This window comes from Staurois parvus, unplaced genomic scaffold, assembly GCF_062004578.1.
Source record: "Staurois parvus isolate SC_StPar_1 unplaced genomic scaffold, SC_StPar_1.0 ptg000422l, whole genome shotgun sequence".
Classification (NCBI taxonomy): Eukaryota; Metazoa; Chordata; class Amphibia; order Anura; family Ranidae; genus Staurois; species Staurois parvus.
In genome coordinates this window covers 603111-627204 of record NW_028318218.1, presented here as the reverse complement: position 1 = coordinate 627204, position 24094 = coordinate 603111, and the positions used below count along the sequence as shown (strand labels likewise).

General features: G+C 40.7%; 1 protein-coding gene across 2 annotated transcripts in view; it reads right to left on the bottom strand.

Annotated features, from left to right (window-relative positions):
- CNTN5 (contactin 5) overlaps positions 1–24094 on the bottom strand; it is a 607120-nt gene that overhangs the window by 26003 nt on the left and 557023 nt on the right. Inside the window, exons 19-21 of one of the 2 annotated variants that reach the window (XM_089687252.1) lie at positions 9787–9973; positions 5920–6032; positions 4180–4269 (exon numbers count right to left, since the gene is read on the bottom strand). In XM_089687252.1, coding sequence (XP_089543378.1) covers positions 4180–4269; positions 5920–6032; positions 9787–9973 — 390 coding nt within the window. The remainder of the gene's footprint in view (positions 1–4179; positions 4270–5919; positions 6033–9786; positions 9974–24094) is intronic. The other variant, XM_089687253.1, reaches the window with a different exon arrangement.

Below are 24094 nucleotides of genomic sequence, written 5' to 3'. Positions count from 1 at the left end.
TAGCCATTGAGAACCCAAAAGTGAGTTCCCCTTGCATCTTGATAGTCCACTTCAGCTCAGTTGGGGAGAGATATATCATAAGCTGGAATTGATGATTAAATACTGATCCTGAAGGTCATTTCGATTTGCTTAAATTAACACTGTACTTAATTCCCTTGTTAAACCGTTTAGAGTGTTTAATTTTATTATGTATATCTACTGTCATTCTTGCTGTGCTTGCACTCTTTATATACTTCAATTCAATAGTAATATTTGCTCACCCTAAACTGTGTGTTTATTTTATGGTTTTCCTGGAAAAGGCTTCACGGTGGTTTCAGCAGGGGCTGTATTTCCAAAACAGGCTCAGAACAAATAGGGGAGCCCAAAAATACTCAGCAGATCTTAAGGGGACAGTACTATGGGTCTAAAATTAGTAGCCATTGTTTTTAGTACTTACTAGACAGTGAGCTATATAGGCAGTGTTACATTGTATGTGACCTTTTTGTATATACTGCTGACAAAAACCATAAAAAGCAGATAAAGGAAACACAAAAAGAATAAAAAAAAGTTTTATATATATATATATATATATATATATATATATATATATATATACACAGTTGTGTTCAAAATAATAGCAGTCAGACATCACTAACCTGATCAATCACTGTTTTTAGTAGAAATGATATTTCTACATGGCAAATAATTTACTAGCAGGTGTAGTAGAGTAATAGAAATCCAACAGACACAACAGTCATGACATGCATGCTGCTGATTCTGTGTAATTGAATCACTAATTGAAAGGGGCATGTTCAAAATAATAGCAGTGTGGAGTTCTATTAGTGAGGTCATTCATTCTTTGAAAAACAGGTGGCAATTATTGCCCTTATTTAAGGAAGGAAGGCAGCAAATGTTGTACATGCTGGTTACAGTGCATTTCTCTCTGAAATTCTGAGTAAAATGGGTCGTTCCAGACATTGTTCAGAAGAACAGCGTACCCTGATTGAGTTAATGCCCTTGAAATGGGTGTTCCAACCAGACAATGACCCCAAACACACCAGTAAACGTGCAACATCTTGGTTCCAGACCAACAAGATTGACGTTATGGAGTGGCCAGCCCCATCCCCTGATCTTAATCCAATAGAAAACTTGTGGGGTGACATCAAAAATGCAGTTTCTGAGGCAAAACCAAGAAATAGAGAAGAACTGTGGAATGTAGTCCAATCATCCTGGGCTGGAATACCTGTTCACAGGTGCCAGAAGTTGGTTGACTCCATGCAACACAGATGTACAGCAGTTCTCAGAAACAGTGCTTATACAACTAAATATTCATTAAGTGATTCAAAGGAAAGCAAAATCTTCAAACATTTTTCAGTTTATATAGTGAATGTTTGAGTTTGTAAAGAAGAATACAAACACTGCTATTTTTTTGAACAGTCTAATATTCACTTTTCTTCAATTTTTTTTAGAGGAACAACACAAATTTGATATATTTTTCTTCATGTTTTGATTTGGAATAGAATGTGTAGTGTTCCCAATGCATTTGTGTGTATGGAAATAAAAGCTATTAGAAGGATTTTGAGCTTTATTCACTTTTTTCAACACACTGCTATTATTTTGAACACAACTGTATATATATATATATATATATATATATACACACAGTATATAACATGTACGGTGTGTAGGGTAGTCCAGACAATAAATGAATAAACACTATAAGCGTGTTTAGATTAGTGCATGTACCCAGAGCAAAATATTATATTTCAAAATTACTTTTAAGCATCATTAAAGGTTCTCTTTTCCTGAAGCGTTGTCATAAACTGTGCAGTTCTTCATTCTTTGTCTAGAGTGCTTTGACCATTAAACTTGAAGTCTGTACTTCCCAGGGTACAATGGAACCCTAGGATTTCCCCAGAGGGTGACAATCTTCTCTCTGACTGCCAGGGAAATTGTATGCATGCTCATGCGTGAAGTTGTTCACATGCTCATAATAATTCTCGAGTGAAAACTAGACGTGCCCTAACTCATGCATGCACGTGTGCATGTGCATTAGCATGAGTGAGCGTGAATACTATTTAAAATGGCTCCAGAGACAAGAGGATTGCCGAGTGATCATCAGCTTTTACCATTAGTGACCTGATCCTGTACTCCCCGACTTGTCTTGACCCTGCTTGTTCCTGATACCCCGTTCTTGATTCCAGCTAGTGACCTGACCTTGCCTACTGCCTGCTGCTTTGGTACCCTCCCTGCTTGCCCAATACTGGCCCTGGCCTGACTCTGTTTTAGTTCCTGATTTTACACCTCTGCTGCCTGACTGATACTGACTCTTGCCTGCCTGATTACCCAAGATCTTGCATCCACCTATTTGCCAGCCTGCTTGCTGCCTGCTTTTCTGTACCTGCTACGGTGCCTCTGTGTCTACCAGAGTATCCAACATCTGCCTGCATGCCAGCCTGCATACTGTCCATGGTTCTGCACCTGCTGTTGTGACTTCGCATCGCCCAACTCATCAGTCTGTGTGCAGCTCGGCACTTGCTGCAAGGTTCTTCCAGCCAGGATCTCCTAGAAGGCACCTGTTCTACTCTGTGCCCTGTTTTATCCTGTCAGTACCTCCAAGAGAAACAGGACAGGAGATGTAAGGGAAAGCCCTCTCGTCAGCTCAGCCTCGACCATATATGTGACACTGACCAGCAATATTGGGAGCCATTTCTCCACTGACTGCTGATATAAGGGGGTCTGTTTGTGTTTCTTTTCTGGCCATTGTAATTACTTTACATTTTATTTTTTATTATTACTGAAATTGATTGTTTTCATTTAGAGCAGGTATGCACTGTGTCAAATACTCTAGGTATGCCATAGTCTTTATTCTTTTTTCATTATTGTGTTATATTTATTATATCATCTTTATAATTACAGATATTGGTAACATACTCTGAGCCGTAGATATAATTTTTGCAGGGGTTCCCTGAGACCTAAAAATAATTGTATGGGTACCTTTGAGATAAAAAGGTTGAGATAAACTAACTGGCAAGCCTTTGCAGTGGGCAACCTATGATGTCCATTCTTTACTATTACCCCTTCTTTCTCAAGGTGCAACTAGAGTCCCAAGAAAAGTCAGTGCTTCTGGGTGGGGAAAACATGATACACATTCCAACATCTTCTATTCAACACATGGCATAAGCAGCCAATCACCAGGCCTGAAAGCTGTCACAAGGCTGTACGGTGATGGGTGGTAGGTGTTCTTGTCCAATTAAAATCCTGTATGCATGGCATTTTCCAGGCTCTACATTGAGGGATCAGGGAGGAAGATGTGTGCAATAAAGGCAACTGCTGAAAAGTGGATTCATTTACTAAGGGTCAGTGCACAGTGGCTTAAAAAAACACTACTTCTAGAGGACTTTAGAAGCAACTAATGTTATCCTATTTGTCTATGCACATTAGGACATTTAGAGGCATTCAGCTCAGTGTTTTGAGGCAGAAAAAACCCTTCTGTTTTGCATTTTTTAGAGCAGTGTTCTGGCAGTAAAAAACACTTCATGCTCCTAAAAGCTACTATATACTTCTAAAGTGACTTTTTATAAGCCCAGAGTGCATGGACCCTCACACTGTAGTTTATGCAGGTTTATGTTAAACCATTGTTGATGCATACAGTGAGGAACAGAAGTATTTGAATACCCTGCGATTTTGCAAGTTCTCCCACTTACAAATCATGGAGGGGTCTGAAATTCACATTGTAGGTGCATTCCCACTCAGAGAGACAGAATTTAAAAAATACAACAGGAAATCACATTGTATGATTTTTAAAGAATGTATTTGTCTGGCACTGCAACACAGGTGTTCAAATACTTATGTTCAGCAGTGCAAGACAAATAAGTTCTTTAAAAATCATACAATGTGATTTCCTGAATTTTTTTTTTAATTCTGTCTCTCAGAGTGGGAATGCACCTACAATGTACAATGTGAATTTCAGACCCCTCCATGATTTCTAAGTGGGAGAACTTAGAAATGGTGTTCAAGTACTTCTATTCCTCACTGTATATTTATAGGGTGATATATATTAAATCGACTCTGTTGTTTAACCTTCCTAGCGGTAATCCTGAGTGTGACTCGGCGTTAATTTACAGTACCGAAAGCGGTAACCCCGAGCCGCACCCGGGATTACACTATAGTGCTTCTCCTGCGACCCCCGATCCTTACCTTGTCCTGCGATCCTGCGATGTCCTCCTGCTGTGTCCTCCAGCCATGTCCTCCGGCCAATGCCGGCATCCGTCTTCCGGGTTCCGTTCTCTGCAAGCATCGGGACACAAGCCGGCGGAACCGGCAAGAGATTCAAAAAAGTTACAATATGACATACACACAATACATTGTAATCTGTTAAGATTACATTACTGTATCAAACCATTTCATCTCAGTTTTGTCCCTAGTGCATTGTCAAGTGCCCTGCCTGCACTTTTACTGTTCTTTTTGCCTGGAAACTTGAGAACATCCATGGCATCCAAAAAGCGTCCCTTTAGGTCAAAAGCGGCTTTAGACCAGCTAGAGAACAGCGATAGTGAATTAGAATCAATTACAGAATTGAGCGATAAAGATTAGTGGGAAAATTCGTCGTCAGACACTGAAAACGATTCTGAGACTGAGCTCAGTGATGTGCGAACTTGGTGCTCTATTTCAAATTTCAATGTTTTTGGTTTGATTACATTAGTTAAATGTATTATTATATTATTATTTTTTATAATTCTTTATTATATTATAATTTATGGTTTTGTGTTTCAAACTTTATCATACTCGGGATGTTTACTAGACTCTTGTTTGGACAGATTAAGGTGGGTTATTCCTAAGAAAAACAACAAATTTCCATGCAAAAAAATGTACCACGTTGACATTCAAAAATGTTGGTTAGTTAGACAGCCAGGGAGGTTAAAAAACTTCCTGAAAAAAGTACCTATTTATATATATTATTTTGTAGCTATTTGTAACAGTGTTTAAAATCTTCATCCAACATTGGAATCTGACAGATTTATTCAAAGTAAATGCGGTATTTGTAACACTGTTTTGACAGGCTACTGTTATTTTTCACAACATTTTCAATTTAAAATAAAAATGTTCCCTGTGAAAAACAATGAGTAATTTCAAGCTCAAATTATTGTAAATGCTTTGATTGTTATTCTGACTTTTGACCCTTTATAGAGACAGAAGGAATTGCAAACTAAATGATTTTCATAGTAAAAAGCTGAACTCCAAACAGCTAAATATGCTGATAAAATGCATATATGGCAATTGTTTTACCTGCCAAAAGAGTTATACTTCTCTCCATCCAGTTCTCAAATTTCACCTTTGCACCAGGGAAGGAAAAAGCAAAGTAAAAAAATGCAGCCGTGTTTTGCAAGTGCGTTTAGATGCGTCAAGCGTTTGGGTATTTATGTATTCCATTGGCCAGAATATTATTTATACTGGCCAATGGAATCAATGAATGGTCACGTGCTATGCATGCCTAGCATTTAGGCGCATTTAGGCATGTCTAGCAGGTTTTCTGCCAATCACTGTGCAAGTGATGTTTTTTTTTTGTTTTCTACCTCTAAACGCTTGTAAATGCCTATGTGTGCATGGACGCATAGCCTAATAAAGAGGGGCATTTAGAGGCAGAAAAAAAGTCAAATGCCATGTTTTTAACACTCTGTGTGCATGAGGGCTAAGAAAGCCTGAAAAAGATAACTAATGCAACCACAAAATCTAAGGATTGGTATGCTGCAATATATTACATTTCATGCTTTAATTTGCACTAGATAGGTGCCTGAGTCTTTGTTAACTTGTTTGATAAATTTGCCTCTGTGTGCTACATCACTTTCCTCCGCTTCTTAACCCCTAATTCCTAGACACACAAAGGAAAAATAAAGAAGCGTTCAGTAGAATGCAGACTGAGAGGGAGAGTGCTCTGACCTTGTATCCCATGACATCTGACTCATTGGCTAATGATCGCACTGCTTCCCAGCCCAAGGACACATGGGAGCCATTCCGTATCCACTTCACAATGCTCGGAGCCTGACTTGGAGCTGGATAGAAAGAAGCAAAAAAAAGGAAACTTAAGAAAAAAATAAATGTGTTTTATAACCAAATGAAATGTAAATACATATTCCAATTCCTGCCCAGAGAATTGCTCTCTATCTGCTCGTCCCGCCAGCACAGCTGGAAGCTGATAAACCATCGCGTGCTCCAGCGGTGTCATTTTAATAGTGAGTCTACTTGGCTGAACTTATACTTAGCTTATAAAGCGGAATCCTTTTATCTCTGGTGTGTGTCACCAATGCTTAGCCCTGTTTTGTAGGAATAAAATATCAATATGTTCTGAACAGAGCATTTTGCAGTCACAATTTTACAGTTCAGTACATGGGCTTCCAGTTAACACTCTCATTCATAAAACTGGCATGTTGAATCAGAGCAGTCCATTCCATATTGTCTCAGTAAAGAATATATCAGATAAAAAAATAGAATATAGAAAAAATATAAAGAAATATAAAATGCAGAATGCAAATTTGCACCTAAAACCAGATATTTCTGTTAAGGCCTCAAACACATGGGCATATGAGACGTAAAATCTGTTTTTTTTTTACGTATTTGGGAAGCCCAACCATACAAATGAATGGCTGTGCATGATTGTGCTCGGGCGCACTCACTAGCCACTTTATTAGGTACATCTGTTCAATTGTAAGCTTGAAAGAGCAGGGCCCTCGAACCCCTCGTATATTGTTTTGTTACTGTATTGTCTCATATACTGTCCCCCACTATATTGTACAGCGCTGAGCAAACTTTTGGCGCTATATAAACACTGTATAATAATAATAATAATTGCTTGGTAACACAAATTGCTAATCGGCCAATCACGTGGCAGCAACTCATTGCATTTAGGCATCTAGACATGGTGAAGGCAACTTGCTGAAGTTCAAACCAAGCATCAGAATGGGGAAGAAAGTGTTTTTAAGTGAATTTGAACGTGGAGTGGTTGGTGCCAGATGGGCTGGTCTGGGAATTTCAAAAACTGCTGATCTACCAGGATTTTCATGCACAACCATCTCTAGGGTTTCCAGAGAATGGTCTTAAAAAGAGGAAAAATCAAGTGAGTTTGTCCAGTTGTGTGGACAAAAATGCCTTGTTGATGTCAGAGGTCAGAGGAGAATAGGCAGACTGGTTGCTGCGACATTTAGATGGTAGGGTCAGAATGTGGCATAGACTACATGAAAGTATGGATCCATTCTGCCTTGTATCAATGGTTTAGGCTGGTGGTGTCCTGTAATGGTATTGGGGATATTTTGTTGGCACTAGCAAGGTGTACCTAATAAAGTGGCCGGTGGGTGTTTATGCTGATACTCACCTAAACACATGCACTGTGTACAGACCAATAACTTAAATGCAGAAAGTCCAAATTTGGACAATACATCCATACATTTTGCACATGTTCACAAACACCAGCCTATACCCGCATACAGCTATTTATTTCTATGCTGTTCACAGCACCTGGGCTTCCCATCACTGTAATACATCTGATTTTTTTGTCATATGTGGCCTGATGCGCCTGTGTACATGAGGCCTTAGGAAGGACAACTGAAGAATGAGTCACCTTCTAAATACTCCCCATGGGTAATCAATCTTGCTGCTGTCTTCAGAGTCATTTATAAATATATAAATCCAGCATAGAAAAAGTATGATCCTGCATTGTAGCATGAATAAAGCATGATGGTGTGAACAGGCCCTAAGTCCCCAACATTAACCAAAATGAAAATCTGCTGCACTCTACAGCAAATCAACATTCACAAGCTCCCTCATCACTGCTAACATTTTTGTTCTGTCTTTTTCTGTGTCTGGTGTCTTCGAATAATGTAACTCCTACACATGCGCACATGGGAGTAAATTCATCCTGGCACCAAATTACACCAACACTGTACACTGAAACTCAGTAGAAGTCAGGTAGGAAGATTTTCTTGCAGAAGAGACATACCTCCATCCTCTTCTGCACTTTCCTACTGGCCATTTTTTTCTATAACAAATGGTAATTCACTCTCAAAATAAAAAATAAAATCACCACATATGCCAACATAGCCCATGTATGTTTATAACAAGTGTAGCCACCCTGTTCTAAACAGGGGCTACCAGTAAATTTAGCTTTGCTCGGTTGTAGGTAAACTCGCTAATTTGTAGTCTTACTGATCATTTGGGTTTTCCCCTAAGTTCAATGTATGTGTAGGTCATCCCTTTTGCCAGTAAGTGTCACTGGTACCTTTGGTATTAATATGATGAACTGTAGTAAAGCTGGATTATGAATATGCATACTTCTCTCAGCCAACCATGAGAGTTTCATGGCCATCTGGCTGGTGCATGCTGGGAGAGAGTATAAATATTCAGGGAATTCAAGTGATCCGGGTCCTCCCACCCAGACCTTGGTCTGCTGTGGGTGTGAGAGGAACTGCTGTGGTGGGAAGGCCTGAAGCCTAAGTCCTAGCTATGTACTCTATGTCCTGAAAATGAGGGTTTGTCTGCGTGCATGAAGGGGAAGGATGGAGACCTGAAATGAATGACCAGAAGTCACTCTGCCATAGACTGGGGAACTGTGCAGAGCCTGGGAAACCATCAAGACAGAGTCACCCAGACAATTCCTGTACGTTGCTGTCAGTTGTTGGTGCTATAGGAGACAGCTGTTGCTATTAAAGTATAGACCGCTAATTACAGCTTAAAAGCTCTATTCTGTACTGCTGTCTACCTTTTTATTTTGGTCTGAGGAGTCTGCTAGTCTGCTTGTCTACTTGTTCTAGGGTGTCCTATGCTCTTACCCATCTCTACCTGAATTTTCATTGTGTGAGCAATAAACTCACTTTTCTTTAAAAGTGACTGGTGCCCATTTTTCTACAACTGTCCACAACCCACCATGCCTAGCAACCTGCACCCTGAGGTGACATGTCAGCCCACCCTGTCCTTAGGGGTCACCATCATGCCTCTGGAGGTCAGGGAAGTACTACAGAAGTTTGTTCCATGTTTGGATTCTCTATGCGCTCCCATTTCCCCACACTCAGTCTCCTAATTCATGGTGTCGCTCACCCCCCATCCCCCATTGCTGACTACAAGCTATGACTGACACCAGCACACTGGGAATTTTGAACACTGCTTTTAGAGGGGTATTGCATTTTTTTTATGTTACTAAACATCCATCAGTGCCAGGCCATATGTCATGCACACATGGGCATTTAAAAGGCAGAAAAAAACCCCACTGCCAGCACATATAGAAGCAGCAACATTCTGTCAGAAAAAAACATCTGATGTGCCTAAACAGGTGTAAAAGTGCCTAAACGTGCTTAAAAACTAGGGGTATCAAGCTCTTTGGTAGTCATTCATTTCAATGGCCAGGATAAATTAATGTTCTGGCCAATTAAATGAAAAATGCACAAGGGCTTGACGTGCTAAGATTCACCAAGACGCACCTAAAAGCGTTTGCAAAAACACTCTCTAGGCATGTTTTTGATGCTGCTTTTCTCCTGCCAGAAGAAAGGCATTTAGAAGAGCTGGGCAAACATCCAGAGCTCATGAGGCCTAGGCGTTAAATACCAACTGCAAATACAGAGTGGTGTAAGGAATCAAACTTGAGTACGCAGGAGATTATGGATTTGGAGAAGGCTGAGAGCCATAGAAGGGACTTTTTTGGGTTAAGAATACATACTTTATAATTTTTTTTTTAAACCAGATATGGTTGAAACCCAGTACTATCAATTGGCTATGAAATAGACGTAAAGAGTGATGGAATGGAAACAACAGGACACTTACGAGATTTCTTGGTGCCTCCTCGTACGGCCGCGCTAGGAGGTCCGTATCCGGCTTTGTTGAATGCTCTCACGGTGATGTGATATAATGTATTTCCTTCCAGGTCTGTCAGGATGATAGAAGACTCATTTCCAGCTGTTTTCACTTTTTCTGCAGCCTCTTCCTGCTCCATATCATTCCAGTAACTAACCTGCCAACAGTGACCACACACAAGATTAATTTTGGCAGCCGTGAAGTTTTCACTTTATTTCTTTATTGGCTGTTTGAAGGCTCTGGCCTCCCTACGGTGAAGAGGGGCTCCTGTCAAAAAACTGAACGGGTTATTTCAAACATCAGGGATTTGTAGGATGAGTTTAACGCCTGAGTGTTCTGAGCTCACCCGCCCAGCTGCCTGGGGTCAGGATGTCGCTACGTTGTGCACAGGTTCATTGATATTCTGAGGCTCATGCTTAGCATTAAACAGTCTAGCTGCTTAGACATAACACAGAGTCAAACTATGCTAAAGGCTCAATTGAATTTAGAAAGATGTTGATGACCCCAAGATTTTAATGGAAACCTGTCATGCAAAACATGTCTAGTTGGAGCCATATGGTTTACAGTGAAATGATCCAAACTGACACTTAAAGGCATAATCCACCTTTTGCAAAAATATATTAAATTAAAGCCCAACTTCAGGCAACTGGAAATTATCTCTTGCAGTGGAACTGCACCAGCACTGCAAGCGTTCATTTCCCTTTTAGTTCTAAAGTAACAATAAAAGAATAATTACGTACCCAATCCCCAAATCCTTTACGCTGCTAGACCAATCCCCGCAGCATCTTCTCCCCCATGCTCCAGTGGTCTAAAGGTCCTGACTTCATCAAGCAGGGACCCTGCATTGGGCATGTTGATACTGAGACAATCAACTGCTGGAGCTTGAGGGAGTACCATCTGCCGGGGAGCAGAGGAGCAGGTATCGGATTCTTCTTTCACTTGGACAAAACAAGCATTTAACCCTCACAGTGCAGGCACAGCTCCGGGATAACTTTAACAAAGAGTTGCAACCACCATCAGTACATCATCAGTACAATGCACAGGCTCCTGCAGATTCCTCCTCCAGCCCCAGGTTTGTACAGAGGTGTGGTAACTTTGTACTCCTTTGAGATCTATGGGTCCCTCTGCCATGGCAGCAGATCATACTTGTAGTTTTTTCATTCACAGATCCAATAAAGTAGAGCCGGCAACTCGTTGACATCCATGGACATACATCTTTGTTAGGCTACATAGTGAGATCCAGTTAAAACACAGGCTTATATAATTCAGCTATACAGCCTTACTCAATGCATAAACCTGTGTTTTAATTGGATCTCACCATGTAGCTTAATAAAGGCCTTCCAGCACAGTATAGACAGGGATTTAATTTTTGTAAACACAGCTTCCCTGTTTTTTTTTAGTTGTGAATTGGAACATGTAACAAACAGGAAACAGGCACTATTTCAATTCTGCAAATGTGGACTTACACCTATCACACCTGTGATCTCCTAAATGCAGTGGGAAAAGGAGGGGAAGCTCCCTTAACCAATTAGGTTTCACTGCACTTTGAAGTGCTTGTTTCCTGAAGCTTCCTCAAGATACTTATATGAAGGGGAGTAGCAGAGAGATGACCTCATTGGTGTGCTGCTCATCATTACCAATCAGCAGGCTTAGATAGGCCAGTTACAAAGCTAAAATGCGTACATGCCATGAATAAAAGTAATGCTCCAGGACAGGAATGCTGTCTGGCATGTAGGCGGGCCTAACCTGTTCCCAAAAATTGACAAAAATAATATAATTTACAGCAATGGCATGACATATGTTGCAGATCATACACTTCAGGCAGAGGCAGAAGAGGGCGCTGTTTGAAATAATAATATATCAGCCATACCACAGAGGAGCACTTCCCTAGGAGGAGGCTATGATATACCATAGCTTTTTCACAGTGCAATATTTAAATGTCCCTACAGATATCTGGCTGCCAGTTGGAGACTATTCCAGGAAGCTGACCAGGATGACACCCTGTAAGGGGAAACCTACTTTTCTACTTCTCAACAGGTCTCACTCCTTAATGCGAATCCTACTCTCTCCCTAACCAGCCAGTGCTGTGTCCCTACCATTTTCCCACACTGTGGACACACTGAAAGACGCAGGATCCTACTATTTATAGAATCCTTTATAAAGATGCTCAGATCTTGCAGCACTTCGGTAACCAATAATATTGCCGTCCTCTGCAAGATGGCTGCCTGGAGCCCATAACAGGAGACAATTATTTCTCAATGGGCTTCTGCCAGGATTAGGAAACAGCACAGTGCCACCTTCAGGTTGGAGGATATACTGAAGGCTCACCTGCCTACAGGCAGGATTGCCTGGGTCCCAAGCCTAGCCAAAAAAAAATAACAAATCCTTTGCCAGCTAAGATATAGCTTTTTGTTAAAGTTTAACTAGTCCTGCTGACACAATGATCTGCAAAGTGCAGCCTTATAACAAGCCAGTCACCCATCTCACTATCCAGATACAGAAAGAACAGTGTCAATGTGATGAATAAAATCTGACAGAACACCTAAGGATAAATTGTAGCGGGTTGATGTTTTACTGAAAGCATAAGCAAAATAGCCATGGAAGAAGACGATTCTCTTTCAGCTATTCAGACTAGGACAGGTGTCTGTCACATTCAGTTTAGAAAGAGGTCTGACAATGTCAAAATGACCTTTGCTGGGAAAACAGGGATAAATAGGTTGATGGATGTTCCTAGAATGCTCCATAAAATTCCCAAGCTCAGTTCTTTTTAGTGCAGTGGAAACATAAGGATTGCTCCAGTAAATAATGGCACCTTTTATGGTTTAACTATGTTATTTAACCTCTCGTATCTACAGTATACACCCTTATCAACCACAGCTATTTTTACATTTCTGCTATAGGCCAGTGTATTCAATAAGGGCTCATTTACACTTGTGCTGGATTCACGGTGGATTGCTTTTCAGAGGGTGTAAGACAGACAGTGAGGAGGCATTATGTTGCCTCTTCACCAACTGATTTAACCCCTGAAAGCACCACTGCAGCACAACCATAGGCATTGAACATAGGGCCTTTGTGACACAGTGGCATATGTGTGAATGGTGATGGTGTGAACCTCCTGCGCTCCCAAGTGTTTTTTTATAACTAGAAAATATTAAACAAAATAAATATGTGTATAAATCCCAAAGGGAGCTGCTAACATTAAATCATATACCAGTGATTACGTAAGATAAGAGTAATAAGGAATGCAGCGCTACATTCAAATCATAAAAATATGTGAATGTGGGATCCCAAAATATCAAATAAGTAAAATTAGATAAAATGTGACGGTGTTAACAATACATATCAATAAGTGCTCGTTAATAATATCATCAACACAAATAAAGTAGATAGCTCAAAACATGTGAAAAAATATATGAAAAAACCATATCCATATATATATGAATAAAACAAAATTACACATATATATGATGTAATCACACATGCCTATTGTGAAGTGAAATAACCATAATAATGGTACAAACGAAAATATATCTCAAAGTCCAAAAAATATTATTGGTGACAAAACAGTAAACGGTGCTTCCAAATAATACTGTTAGTGACCATAGGTGAAACTCGTGCAGATTTCTGGGTGTGTACAAATCTGAGAATCCAACCACCATCTGGATTAGCCTCTCACCTCATCCCTTCGACCCTTGCGGATCAAAGAGCAGTAGTGGATCCCTCTCACGGATCCTCCAAGCACCAAAACACTCCAAAGGCAGTTTTCTCAGAATATAGTATTCCCACTCTTGCTCTTCTCCAGGAAAAGTTGTAGTATCAATCTCTCAAATGAGACAAAGGAATCCTCCCATAGTGTAGTATATTTAATTATACCATAGGAACAGATAACATTTTTGCATTAAACTTATGTAGCAGCCAGTCCAAGAAAAACCTCATGCTTTCAGATGAGGATATATCTGTTTGGGTGTACAGCTGGATGCACAGGTTGTAGCGCTGCATTCCTTATTACTCATATGTGTGAATGGGTCATATGCCACAGCCAAAATGCAAATATTATCCCTGCAGTTGTGTTTGACGGGCAGTACCATTCGCTTGAATATGTATACCCCTGTATGCTTATAGAAAAAAGTTTGGGGATGGGGGAATATAGCTCAACCACATGTCTGTACCCCCCCCCCCCAACTGCAAGTGTAAGCTAAGCCTAATGCAGCTCATACATGTGCAAACAGCAGGTTTAATGGAAAAAAAAATGACAATATTCCCCCATCCACACATATAAGGTAGATGTGTGTGATGGACCGCCTCCAGCAGAGAGCTGCTTCCTTGCTACTTTAACACAGAAACAAGATACATCTGGGAATTGCACCCAAGAACTAGATGACACTAGCTTAGGTGAAAACAGGAACTCATTTACTGAACAGAAATACAGGTTTTATACATGTCAAAAATAGGGGCAGTCACCACATGCACAATAAAAACAAATATTACACATTGAGGTAACAAGGTAAAGTTGCCAAAACTAATCACATCAGGAGGATTAGCAAGCAGACAGAAACAATAGGTTACTTAATTAACTCAATTATAGAAAGACACAACAGTAAGCACATAACACCTTAATAAAAAGACTTTCTATACCCCAACAGAACACAGAGGCCTCAAATCTATCCAGGTTCTCCAGTTCTCAGAGTCTGTGTATTTCGGGGAGACATGGACTTGAATCCAAGTTAAAAAATTTTCCAGCAGTCCCCCAGGCACACACCTCTCGAAGAGTAGAGCCCCCTCAAAAGCCAGGGCCCATAGTCCATAGGCAAGAGGCTAGTCCACAGTCCCCTCCAAAAGCCACAGTCACAGTGGTTACCATGACATTTGTCCCCCCTAAAGGTAGAATAACCAGGTCCCAGACCTCCACCTGGTCTGGACATGCGTTAATTGGGCAGAGTGAACCCAAAGAGTCAGTCAACATTGCCTCACACCTACCGGCGACAACTCTTCCCTCCAGTCAAGAATGGAGATCGAGGTTGTGGACCCTCTGTTCGGCTGCCAGTGCTTCAGCTGGGAGGTCTTTAACATTCGGGGGCTCTGGACAGATATTTCTCTGGTACTGTCTCCTAGGTGCATGGATCCTTGCTGGGGAAAGAAGACAGTTTCCTCCACTCATGGGTCATTATACTGCCACTGGGGAGTTGCACCAACTGCCCAATCTCCCAAAGCCCCCTTCAGCCGCTTGGAAGGAATGTCAGCCACATACCCTCCCTGGTCTTCTTTACACTGCTGCTGGGGAGAAGAAACGCTGACTACTTTTCCCTGAGGTTCTCATGTCACTGTAGATGTTGGGCAGAGGTAGTAGACCCTCTTTCCTTTTGCCAGCACTTCTGCTAGGACTGTGTATGGGCAGAAACTAGCTGTTCTGTGCCCCGCTACCAGTGCTTCAGCTGAGGGTTAGGATTTCCACGGTATCAGCCTGCTGCTGGAAAGAAGGGCTGTCTGCCCTGGCTCCCTGGAGCTCCGGAATTACTGTTGGTGTTGGACAGAGACCAATGGTGCTGTGCTTTGATGCCAGCTCTTCCGCTGGGAAGTAAAATTAAGATTTGGTGGCCTCGCACAAATCCTCCAGGGCCACAGATTGTTATAAGCAGAGGTCAGCAACACTCTGTCCTGATGCCAGCTCCACTGCTAGAGTCTCACTGGGTTGTTCCTCCTTAGGAAAAAAGTATATTAAGCCCCCCAATCTCTAGAGCCTGTGGCTGAAGATAGAGTCTTACTATATCCTGTCCCTGGGACCCAGGAGATGTTACAGGTGCTGGGCAGAGGCTAGCAGAGCTCTACCCTGTTGCCAGCACTTCAGTTAGAAGTTCAGTAAATGTTACATCATTCGATGAAAAGTCCATTTAATCCATGCTTTCTGGGATATGTGCTGGGGAAAGAGGTCACTGGCACTCTACCTTTGTAGCTCCCTTTGCTGCTGTTTTATAGTATAAAAAAAAATTAAACGTAGGCTTGCTCCAACTCCCACTCCAAGCTGGCCAGATGGGTCAGAAAAGGTGCCAGCTCTGTTGTAGATACTCTCAGTTGCCCTGAATATCCCAGTAGTGAAACTCCTCAGCATTCCCAAATACTTTAATGTCCTCAAAGGCTTCCCACAATAGACCAGGGCCACCACAATCCTCACCCTGTGGAAGACTGTCATCAGCCAGCCATGGGTACTCCTGTACTGCATACCATCATAAGGCCCAGTTCACTACATGGGCCAATTTTTCTTATTCTGATACCCATTCATCCTTGGGTCTCTCTCCCAGGAACTACATCCGCAATGCAAGCTGATCACAAAATCGCTGCTCTGTGGTTGGAAGTAATCCTCCCCGGAGAACCTGAACCTCCTCGAGGGCCTCAGTTCACAGTTCAAATCACATCCTTGCAGTCCAGCTCTCCCTCTGCCGAGGCAGAGCCATCATACTGGGCCAGAGCTTCCTGCAGTCTCCACTGAAAATCAGATGCCATTTCCTGTTCCTTTTCAATAATAATTCCAGTGGTAGTTTGGATTGCTCCAAAGAGAGGATGCAAATCCCACTGCTGCCAACCAAATGTGATGGACCACCTAGCACCCCGGTTGGGTTCTTCTGCTGCTTCCTCGGCACTGGCACACAGGAAAAAGGTATTAAAGCTGTGAATTGCACCAAAAACTAGACAACACTAGCTTAGGTGTAAACAGGAACTCCTTTATTGAACAGAAACACAAATTTTTATACAATTCCAAAATAGGTGTAGTCACCACATTACAATACAAACAAATATTACACATTGAGGTAACGAGGTCATCATTTGCTAATCGCATCAGAATGATTAGTAAACAGACAGAAACAATAGGTTACTCAATTACAATTAGAGCAGGAGACACCAGCATCAGGTTGTTTTGAGCAGATTATAATCTTCTGAGTGTAGGAGAAAATTAAAGCAGTCAATGCTGGTTTGGGCTGTTTATACCCCGACAAAACTCAGAGGCCCTAAATCTGTGTCTGGGTCCTCCAGTTCTAAGAGTCTGTGTATTTCGGGGAGACAAGGACTTGAATCCAAAGTAAAAGTGCTCCAGCAAACCCCAGACACACACCTCCCAAAGAATAGAACTCCCTCAAAAGCTAGGGCCTATAGCCCGTAGCCAAGTGGCTAGACCCCAGTTCCATCAAAAAGCAACAGTCACAGTAACCCTGACAATGTGGAAATGCTCCTGCTGTGCCTTTGTATTCTGATGACTGGGAGATTTCCCCATCATCAGAATACACTCATCAGTGTTATAGGCTAAATCCGGTGGCGCTGATCAAACACTACATTCTGGCTTTATAGAAGTCAGTTGGTAGTTTGACTTCTGTACAACCAGCCTACCCATACAAGGATCACAATTCTGCTGGTCCTTTCTAAACCGGCTAAAATTCCATCCATGTATGGCTGGCTTAATTGTCATTATGTAAGATAGCAAAGTAATACATATTTTGTCTATAGACAAAATGTAGAAAAAAACTCTAAATGCATTTTGTCTACTTTATCCATTTTCATTATTATATAGATATGTATTTAATTTATTTTAAATTAATTAGTTTGTGTTTATATTATTGATTTATTTTAATTATTATTATTGTTATTATTATTATTTAGTTTATCGCTATCATTATTGTATTATTTATTTATTTATTTTATAAACATATTTTTATATTATAACACAAAAACTATACAATTTTATTTATTTTAATATTTTGATTTAATAGTATAGATTTTATTTTATAATTTTTCTGCTGTATAATGACACTAAAATTATATTTCTGGTACAAATCAAAGTTATTTGCAGATGAAGTACAGACATTTTTTAAATGTAGCACAAAAAAAAAATCACTGAACCAAAAGGAAAAAAGTTCACATATTAATGCTTAAAAAAAAGAACTAAAAAAAGAACTATAAAAAGAATAGCAGTTAAATAACTAAGGGGAGAAGATAGGGGAGATGATTAGGGCTGATTAGGTGCCTAGGGTGAGTATGGGGTTATAGGAACATAGTGAAAAACAAAAAAAAACACCCTTTAAGGTCACTTTAATTAACATATGTAGATCAGTGGTCATCTCTTTAATCCTCATAAAATAAAATAAATGTAAGTAAATGCAACAGGAAAATATGCCACTTTGTATTTCTGAATCATGCTTCGGGTTACTTTTTGACAGCAACTACAGCTAGTTGCTGTATCTCTTAGTAAGTTCCTGTAAATGGACGGTAAAGTGGTAGTGGGAGCACAGGTAGGCAGAGGAGGGTGGGACATTTTACGCACACCCTGAGTACTATGTTTTTTTGGATGTACATAAAACACCTAATATCTGCAACTTGTTAAAGTATATATATATATATATATATATATATATATATATACACACACACACACACACACATACATATACAATATGTTTTGGCAGTGTAAGGACCTTTTCAGGTTTGTTTTTGATTTTATTTTCATTTTTGCTGTCTCTGGGGAGATCTCTCCTCATTTCATGTCCTAGAAACCCAACAGGATATGAAAAGAAATCTCTCCAAAGAGAAGCAAAACCATTGTCAACAGGACAGACATTCCCAATGGAAGATTTCTCCTCATCAAATGTTCCTGTGAAAACTCTAAAATGTATTTTCCATTATTCCTGTACCAGGGACAATGGTCACCAGGTCAAAGTAGTGGGTAAAGCTCCCAAGAATCAAAAAATTGACAGAGGGGGACATTGTCATTGTTTTTTTGGGGGGGGGGTGCTTTTACTATGGAAACATGATATATGAGGGACTTGCAGATAGAATATGCATTCATAAGTGTTCCCATTTCATGCCTTTCCATTATCTCATTTTCTATATGTTGCACATGGATGTGTGATCACCATAAGATATACTGTACATGTAATAAATTGTTGGTTCAGTGTAAATTGGCTCCAGCTGTACAGACTGTGGCAAGTTATTTCTACAAAATTTGGCCAAGATGGGTCTATTTCAAACTAAGGAGATTTTCCCTCACTTCCTGTCCTGAAGGGGCCTCTCCAAAGCAACAGGAAAGCCCCTTTTAGAAAAGTTGCCACCAGAACAGGTGTCCACGGAGGGTTTCTCCTCTCCTGTTATGGTGGCAGCTAGAAAATATTCAGTATCCCATCACAAATATGTCACCAAGACATACAGAAAGCCTGAATATCCCCTGTGGAAATAAATCAAGCAATAAAAAGATGACAAAGGCTCAAATCCACTAATAAACACTAAATAAAATGATTCTGATAGACTTTAAGCAGAGAACACACATGTTAAAGCGGAGCTCCACCCAAAAGGGAAAGTTCCGCTTTAATGCTTTGTCCCCCACTCCCCATTAAGGATTGGCACCTTTGGGGAGCAGGTACCCGAATTTGACAGGTACCCGCTCGCCTAGGCAATCGGAAGCGGAAGTTGTCCTCCCTCCCTCCCTGTAGTCTTGTGGGACACGTGACAGGTCTCAGAAGACTACAGGGCCATTCGCAAAGCGCAGCATTTCTCGCACATGAGCAGTGGCCACCCGGCTGTGAAACCACAAGAAAATGCCCGCGCCAGGGAGAGAAGACAACCGGTGAAACCAGCGGTGGTGACAACACCATTGGACCGAGGGACAATTAAGTGGTTGTATTTTAAAAGTCAGCAGCTACAGTTTTTGTAGCTGCTGACTTTTTTTTTTGTAGGTGGAACTCTGCTTTAAATTAAGGTTTATGAGAGGTACTTGGAATTAAGTAGACATACAAGTCATGGGTATAATCCAGTGAACATGGCATGTAGAGGTATCCTACAATACAAAGAACATCAAAGGGCATTTACTGTACATATAAAATCACCTAGCAGCTAGAAGAGTAGGCAAAAGTGCGCCTTATCTTCCGGACTGGAAACTTTACACCTTTTTCTAGGTTACTGACATATCACTGTTGGTTACTAAGTGACCTGATTAGGACACAGCACAGCGGTACTGTGGAGCGTGCCCTGTGGCGATTTCTGTGACGCCAAATGTTGGTTGACATTAGCAGATAGAGGACAATCCCAGACTTTAAAGTGATGCCTGTCATAGCTGGTCATTTACACATGGATAATTTGTCTGGAAGGCAAGTCAAAAGACTGCAATACAAAGCAAAAAAAAAAAAAAAAAATATATATATATATATATATATATATATATATACACATACACACTCCTAGTATATAAATCAAAACTCCGTTAAATGGGTAAAACTGCCACTCTCTGTCAATTATACAAGATAATACTCATTAAAGTATAATTTGTACAGGAAGAATAGGGGCAAGGAAAAATTATAGTGAAAATAAACTTATGCATTTTCAGTAGGTAATACTGTTCTTTATTAATCTTTGTTACTGTTATTGTAACATTTGTGGCAGAAAGGTTTGCAGTAATGTTCCCATTTCAGCATTCTGTCACTTGTATACTTTCAGGTTTATCCCATATATAACCGGTCTACAAGCTTATTATATAATCTCCTTTTTGTTTATCAATCAGAAAACGTATATTATATACGGCGTGCTTGTTGGAGCCCAACCTCTATAGCTGTAGGATAAAAGTGCCAGATGGATATCAGGGATGGATGGATGGGAGCAGTAACACTGAGGCAGCTCTTCTTAGAGTGGAAGCAAAGCTCTAATGCAGTAACAAGAAACAGAGAGGGCGGCGCCTCTAAGTGCAGTATTAACAAGTTACAGTTGTGTTCAAAATAATAGCAGCGTGTTGAAAAAAGTGAATAAAGCTCAAAATCCTTCTAATAGCTTTTATTTCCATACACACAAATGCATTGGGAACACTACACATTATATTCCAAATCAAAACATGAAGAAAAATATATCAAATTTGTGTTATTCCTCTAAAAAAAATTGAAGAAAAGTGAATATTAGACTGTTCAAAAAAATACTGTATTCTTCCTTACAAACTCAAACATTCACTATATAAACTGAAAAATGTTTGAAGATTTTGCTTTCCTTTTAATCACTTAATTAATTTTTAGTTGTATAAGCACTGTTTCTGAGAACTGCTGTACATCTGTGTTGCATGGAGTCAACCAACTTCTGGCACCTGAACAGGTATTGCAGTCCAGGATGATTGGACTACATTCCACAGTTCTCTATTTCTTGGTTTTGCCTCAGAAGCTGCATTTTTGATGTCACCCCACAAGTTTTCTATTGGATTAAGATCCGGGGATTGGGTTGGCCACTCCATAACGTCAATCTTGTTGGTCTGGAACCAAGATGTTGCACGTTTACTGGTGTGTTTGGGGTCATTGTCTTGTTGGAACACCCATTTCAAGGGCATTTCCTCTTCAGCATAAGGCAGCATGACCTCTTCAAGTATTCTGATGTATTCAAACTGATCCATGATCCCTGGTATGCGATAAATAGGCCCAACACCGTAGTAAGAGAAACATCCCCATATCATGATGCTTGTGCAACCATGCTTCACTGTCTTCACAGTGTACTGTGGCTTGAATTCAGTGTTTGGGGGTCGTCTGACAAACTGTCTCCGGCCACTAGACCCAAAAAGAACAATCTTACTTTCATCAGTCCACAAAATGTTGCGCCATTTCTCTTTAGGCCAGTCAATGTGCTCTTTGGCAAATTGTAACCTCTTCAGCACGTCTTTTTTTCAACAGTGGGACTTTGCGGGGGCTTCTTGCAGATAGCTTGGCTTCACATAGGCGTCTTCTAATTGTAACAGTACTCACAGGTAACTTTACACCTTCTTTGATCTTCCTGGAGCTGATTGTTGGCTGAGTCCTTGCCATTTCAGCTATTCTTCTATCCATTCGAATGGTAGTGTTTCGCTTTCTTCCACGTTTCAGGTTTTGGTTGCCATTTTAAAGCATTTGCGATCATTTTAGCTGAGCAGCCTATCATTTTCTGCACTTCTTTATATGTTTTCCCCTCTCCAATCAACTTTTTAATCAAGGTACGCTGTTCTTCTGAACAATGTCTGGAACGACCCATTTTCCTCAGAATTTCAGAGAGAAATGCACTGTAACCAGCATGTACAACATTTCCTGCCTTCCTTCCTTAAATAAGGGCAATAATTGCCACCTGTTTTTCAAAGAATGAATGACCTCACTAATAGAACTCCACACTGCTATTATTTTGAACATGCCCCTTTCAATTAGTGATTCAATTACACAGAATCAGCAGCATGCATGTCATGACTGTTGGGTCTGTTGGATTTCTATTACTCTACTACACCTGCTAGTAAATTATTTGCCATGTAGAAATATCATTTCTACCAAAAACAGTGATTGATCAGGTTAGTGATGTCTGACTGCTATTATTTTGAACACAACTGTATTTAGTAAACAATGGATAAATTGCACTTACAAGATAAATAGTTAAAAAGACTCATCGTGTGGTAATTAGATCCGGGTGGGACATCCAGCCGTCCAGCAGCAAAATCTGTCTATATGATCAGAAAGTAGAGTCCATGATGTGCCTGTGCATCAAAATGAAGCTAGGAGAGCAGAGTCGGATGTAGGAGGTGAAGGGGGCGGTAATGCATTTCGGAGCATGCTCAATAGGCTCCTTCTCCTTTTTTTTGTTTATCAATACCTGCCTCCTTGACTAGATACTGTATGAATTTATGTTGACAGCAAGACCTCAATGTACACTTTTGTTGGTATATTTACATGGCATTGTATGGCGATTGGAAGCTTGGATTACAATGTTTGTGGCCTGCTTTACATAGTGGTCTATTTATAAAACATTGTTTGGATGAATGACACATACATTCGTGCAGGCTGCAAAAATTTTGGCCGTCATTTTTGTAATAGATTATTTCTTATGATTGTCAGCTCCATCTACTGGCCATAATACAATATAGATTTCTGAAATGCATCAATGAGAAAATATCCAACAATAGGACCAATAGATGGAGCTGACAACCATAGGAAGTCATTTATTAGAGAAATTATGGTCAAAATTTGTGCAGCCTGCATTACGGTGTGACTTTTGTCCAATGACTGTTTATAAAATAGACCCCACACTGTTGTGGCTGCTACTTCTAATAGCTATCTCAAACACTAGGACCATTTAGAACTACACATCTGCCGTGGTGGAAAATGGGTCTATCTGTGAATGAATTACACAGCTGTGTGGGCAGAGCTCTGCACAGTCATGCTGATTTCAAATGCGTCAGTGGCTGCGTGGGGAAAATAACCCCTGTTTGCTGTCACGGGGGGGGGGGGGGGGGGTGTTGAGGGGGGCATGTTACCTAAACAAGGATGTAACATGTTCCAAAGGTGAACTTAGCCTTAAAGGCAGAAAAGAATTAAAGGACCAACAGTGATGGAAAATGGGAAAGAACATGTATGACCTTTTACAGAAAAAGACAACACTTGTAACTTGCATGTAAACTCAGCTATTTAGAGCAGAGGTCTAAAAAAAAAGGGCCAGTTCTCTGTGCTTCAGACCTTTGGACTGTGGCCAGTGAGAGTAGAAAATGCTCCTGTTGGAGTAAACAATGTCTTAAGCTTGGTGGTCAGTGGGGGTAAAAAAAAAATAACATAGCACATGTGGTCAGCAGGAGTAGGAATAGAATCCCATGTGCAGAACCCTCTTAGGCTGCTAATAGAATTCACTCAATTTAGTATTTTGGCTCCTTTGTAGCCAGTGGAGTAGGATTTGATTGTTACTGGCTGTTCTGGGCTCTGCTGGCTGCAGGCTTGCCCACTTCCCCCTACATTCCAGTAAGTTCTGGAATATAGTGGGTTGGGAGATGCAGACCCTAGGTTGAATATTTACGCAGCCTCAGCCAATCCCTGTTCAAAAGAGTGACCAGCAGGAGGCTGATGTGTGCATAAATAGTCTGAAGCCTACAGCAGCAAGGTTGTTTGCCCTGGAAAGACCCAGCCTGGAGGGGCTGTCTGCCCTCCTGGGCTAGCTGCTGAGGCCTGCAGGAGGTTGTTTGAGGTCCCAGCTCAGGGAGACCTGGAGTCCTACTACTAAAGCTTGGAGAACAGTCAAGAGAAAATCAGTCAAGGATCTGGCCTGGAGACTCATGGATTATGGTCTGGCTGATACTGAAAGGAGATGTCCATGTATACAGGGACACAATGAGTAGAGGCCAGAGAGTGTGAGATTCTAAACAGATGGATGCTGCATTACCCCTTCTTTGAGAGACTGTTTTAGATTGCTGACTCAGGGCAGTTTCCAGTGTGGGATCCCCTTGAAGTTGTATGTTAACATTTTCTGCTCCAGGGGCCTATCTGAAGAAAGA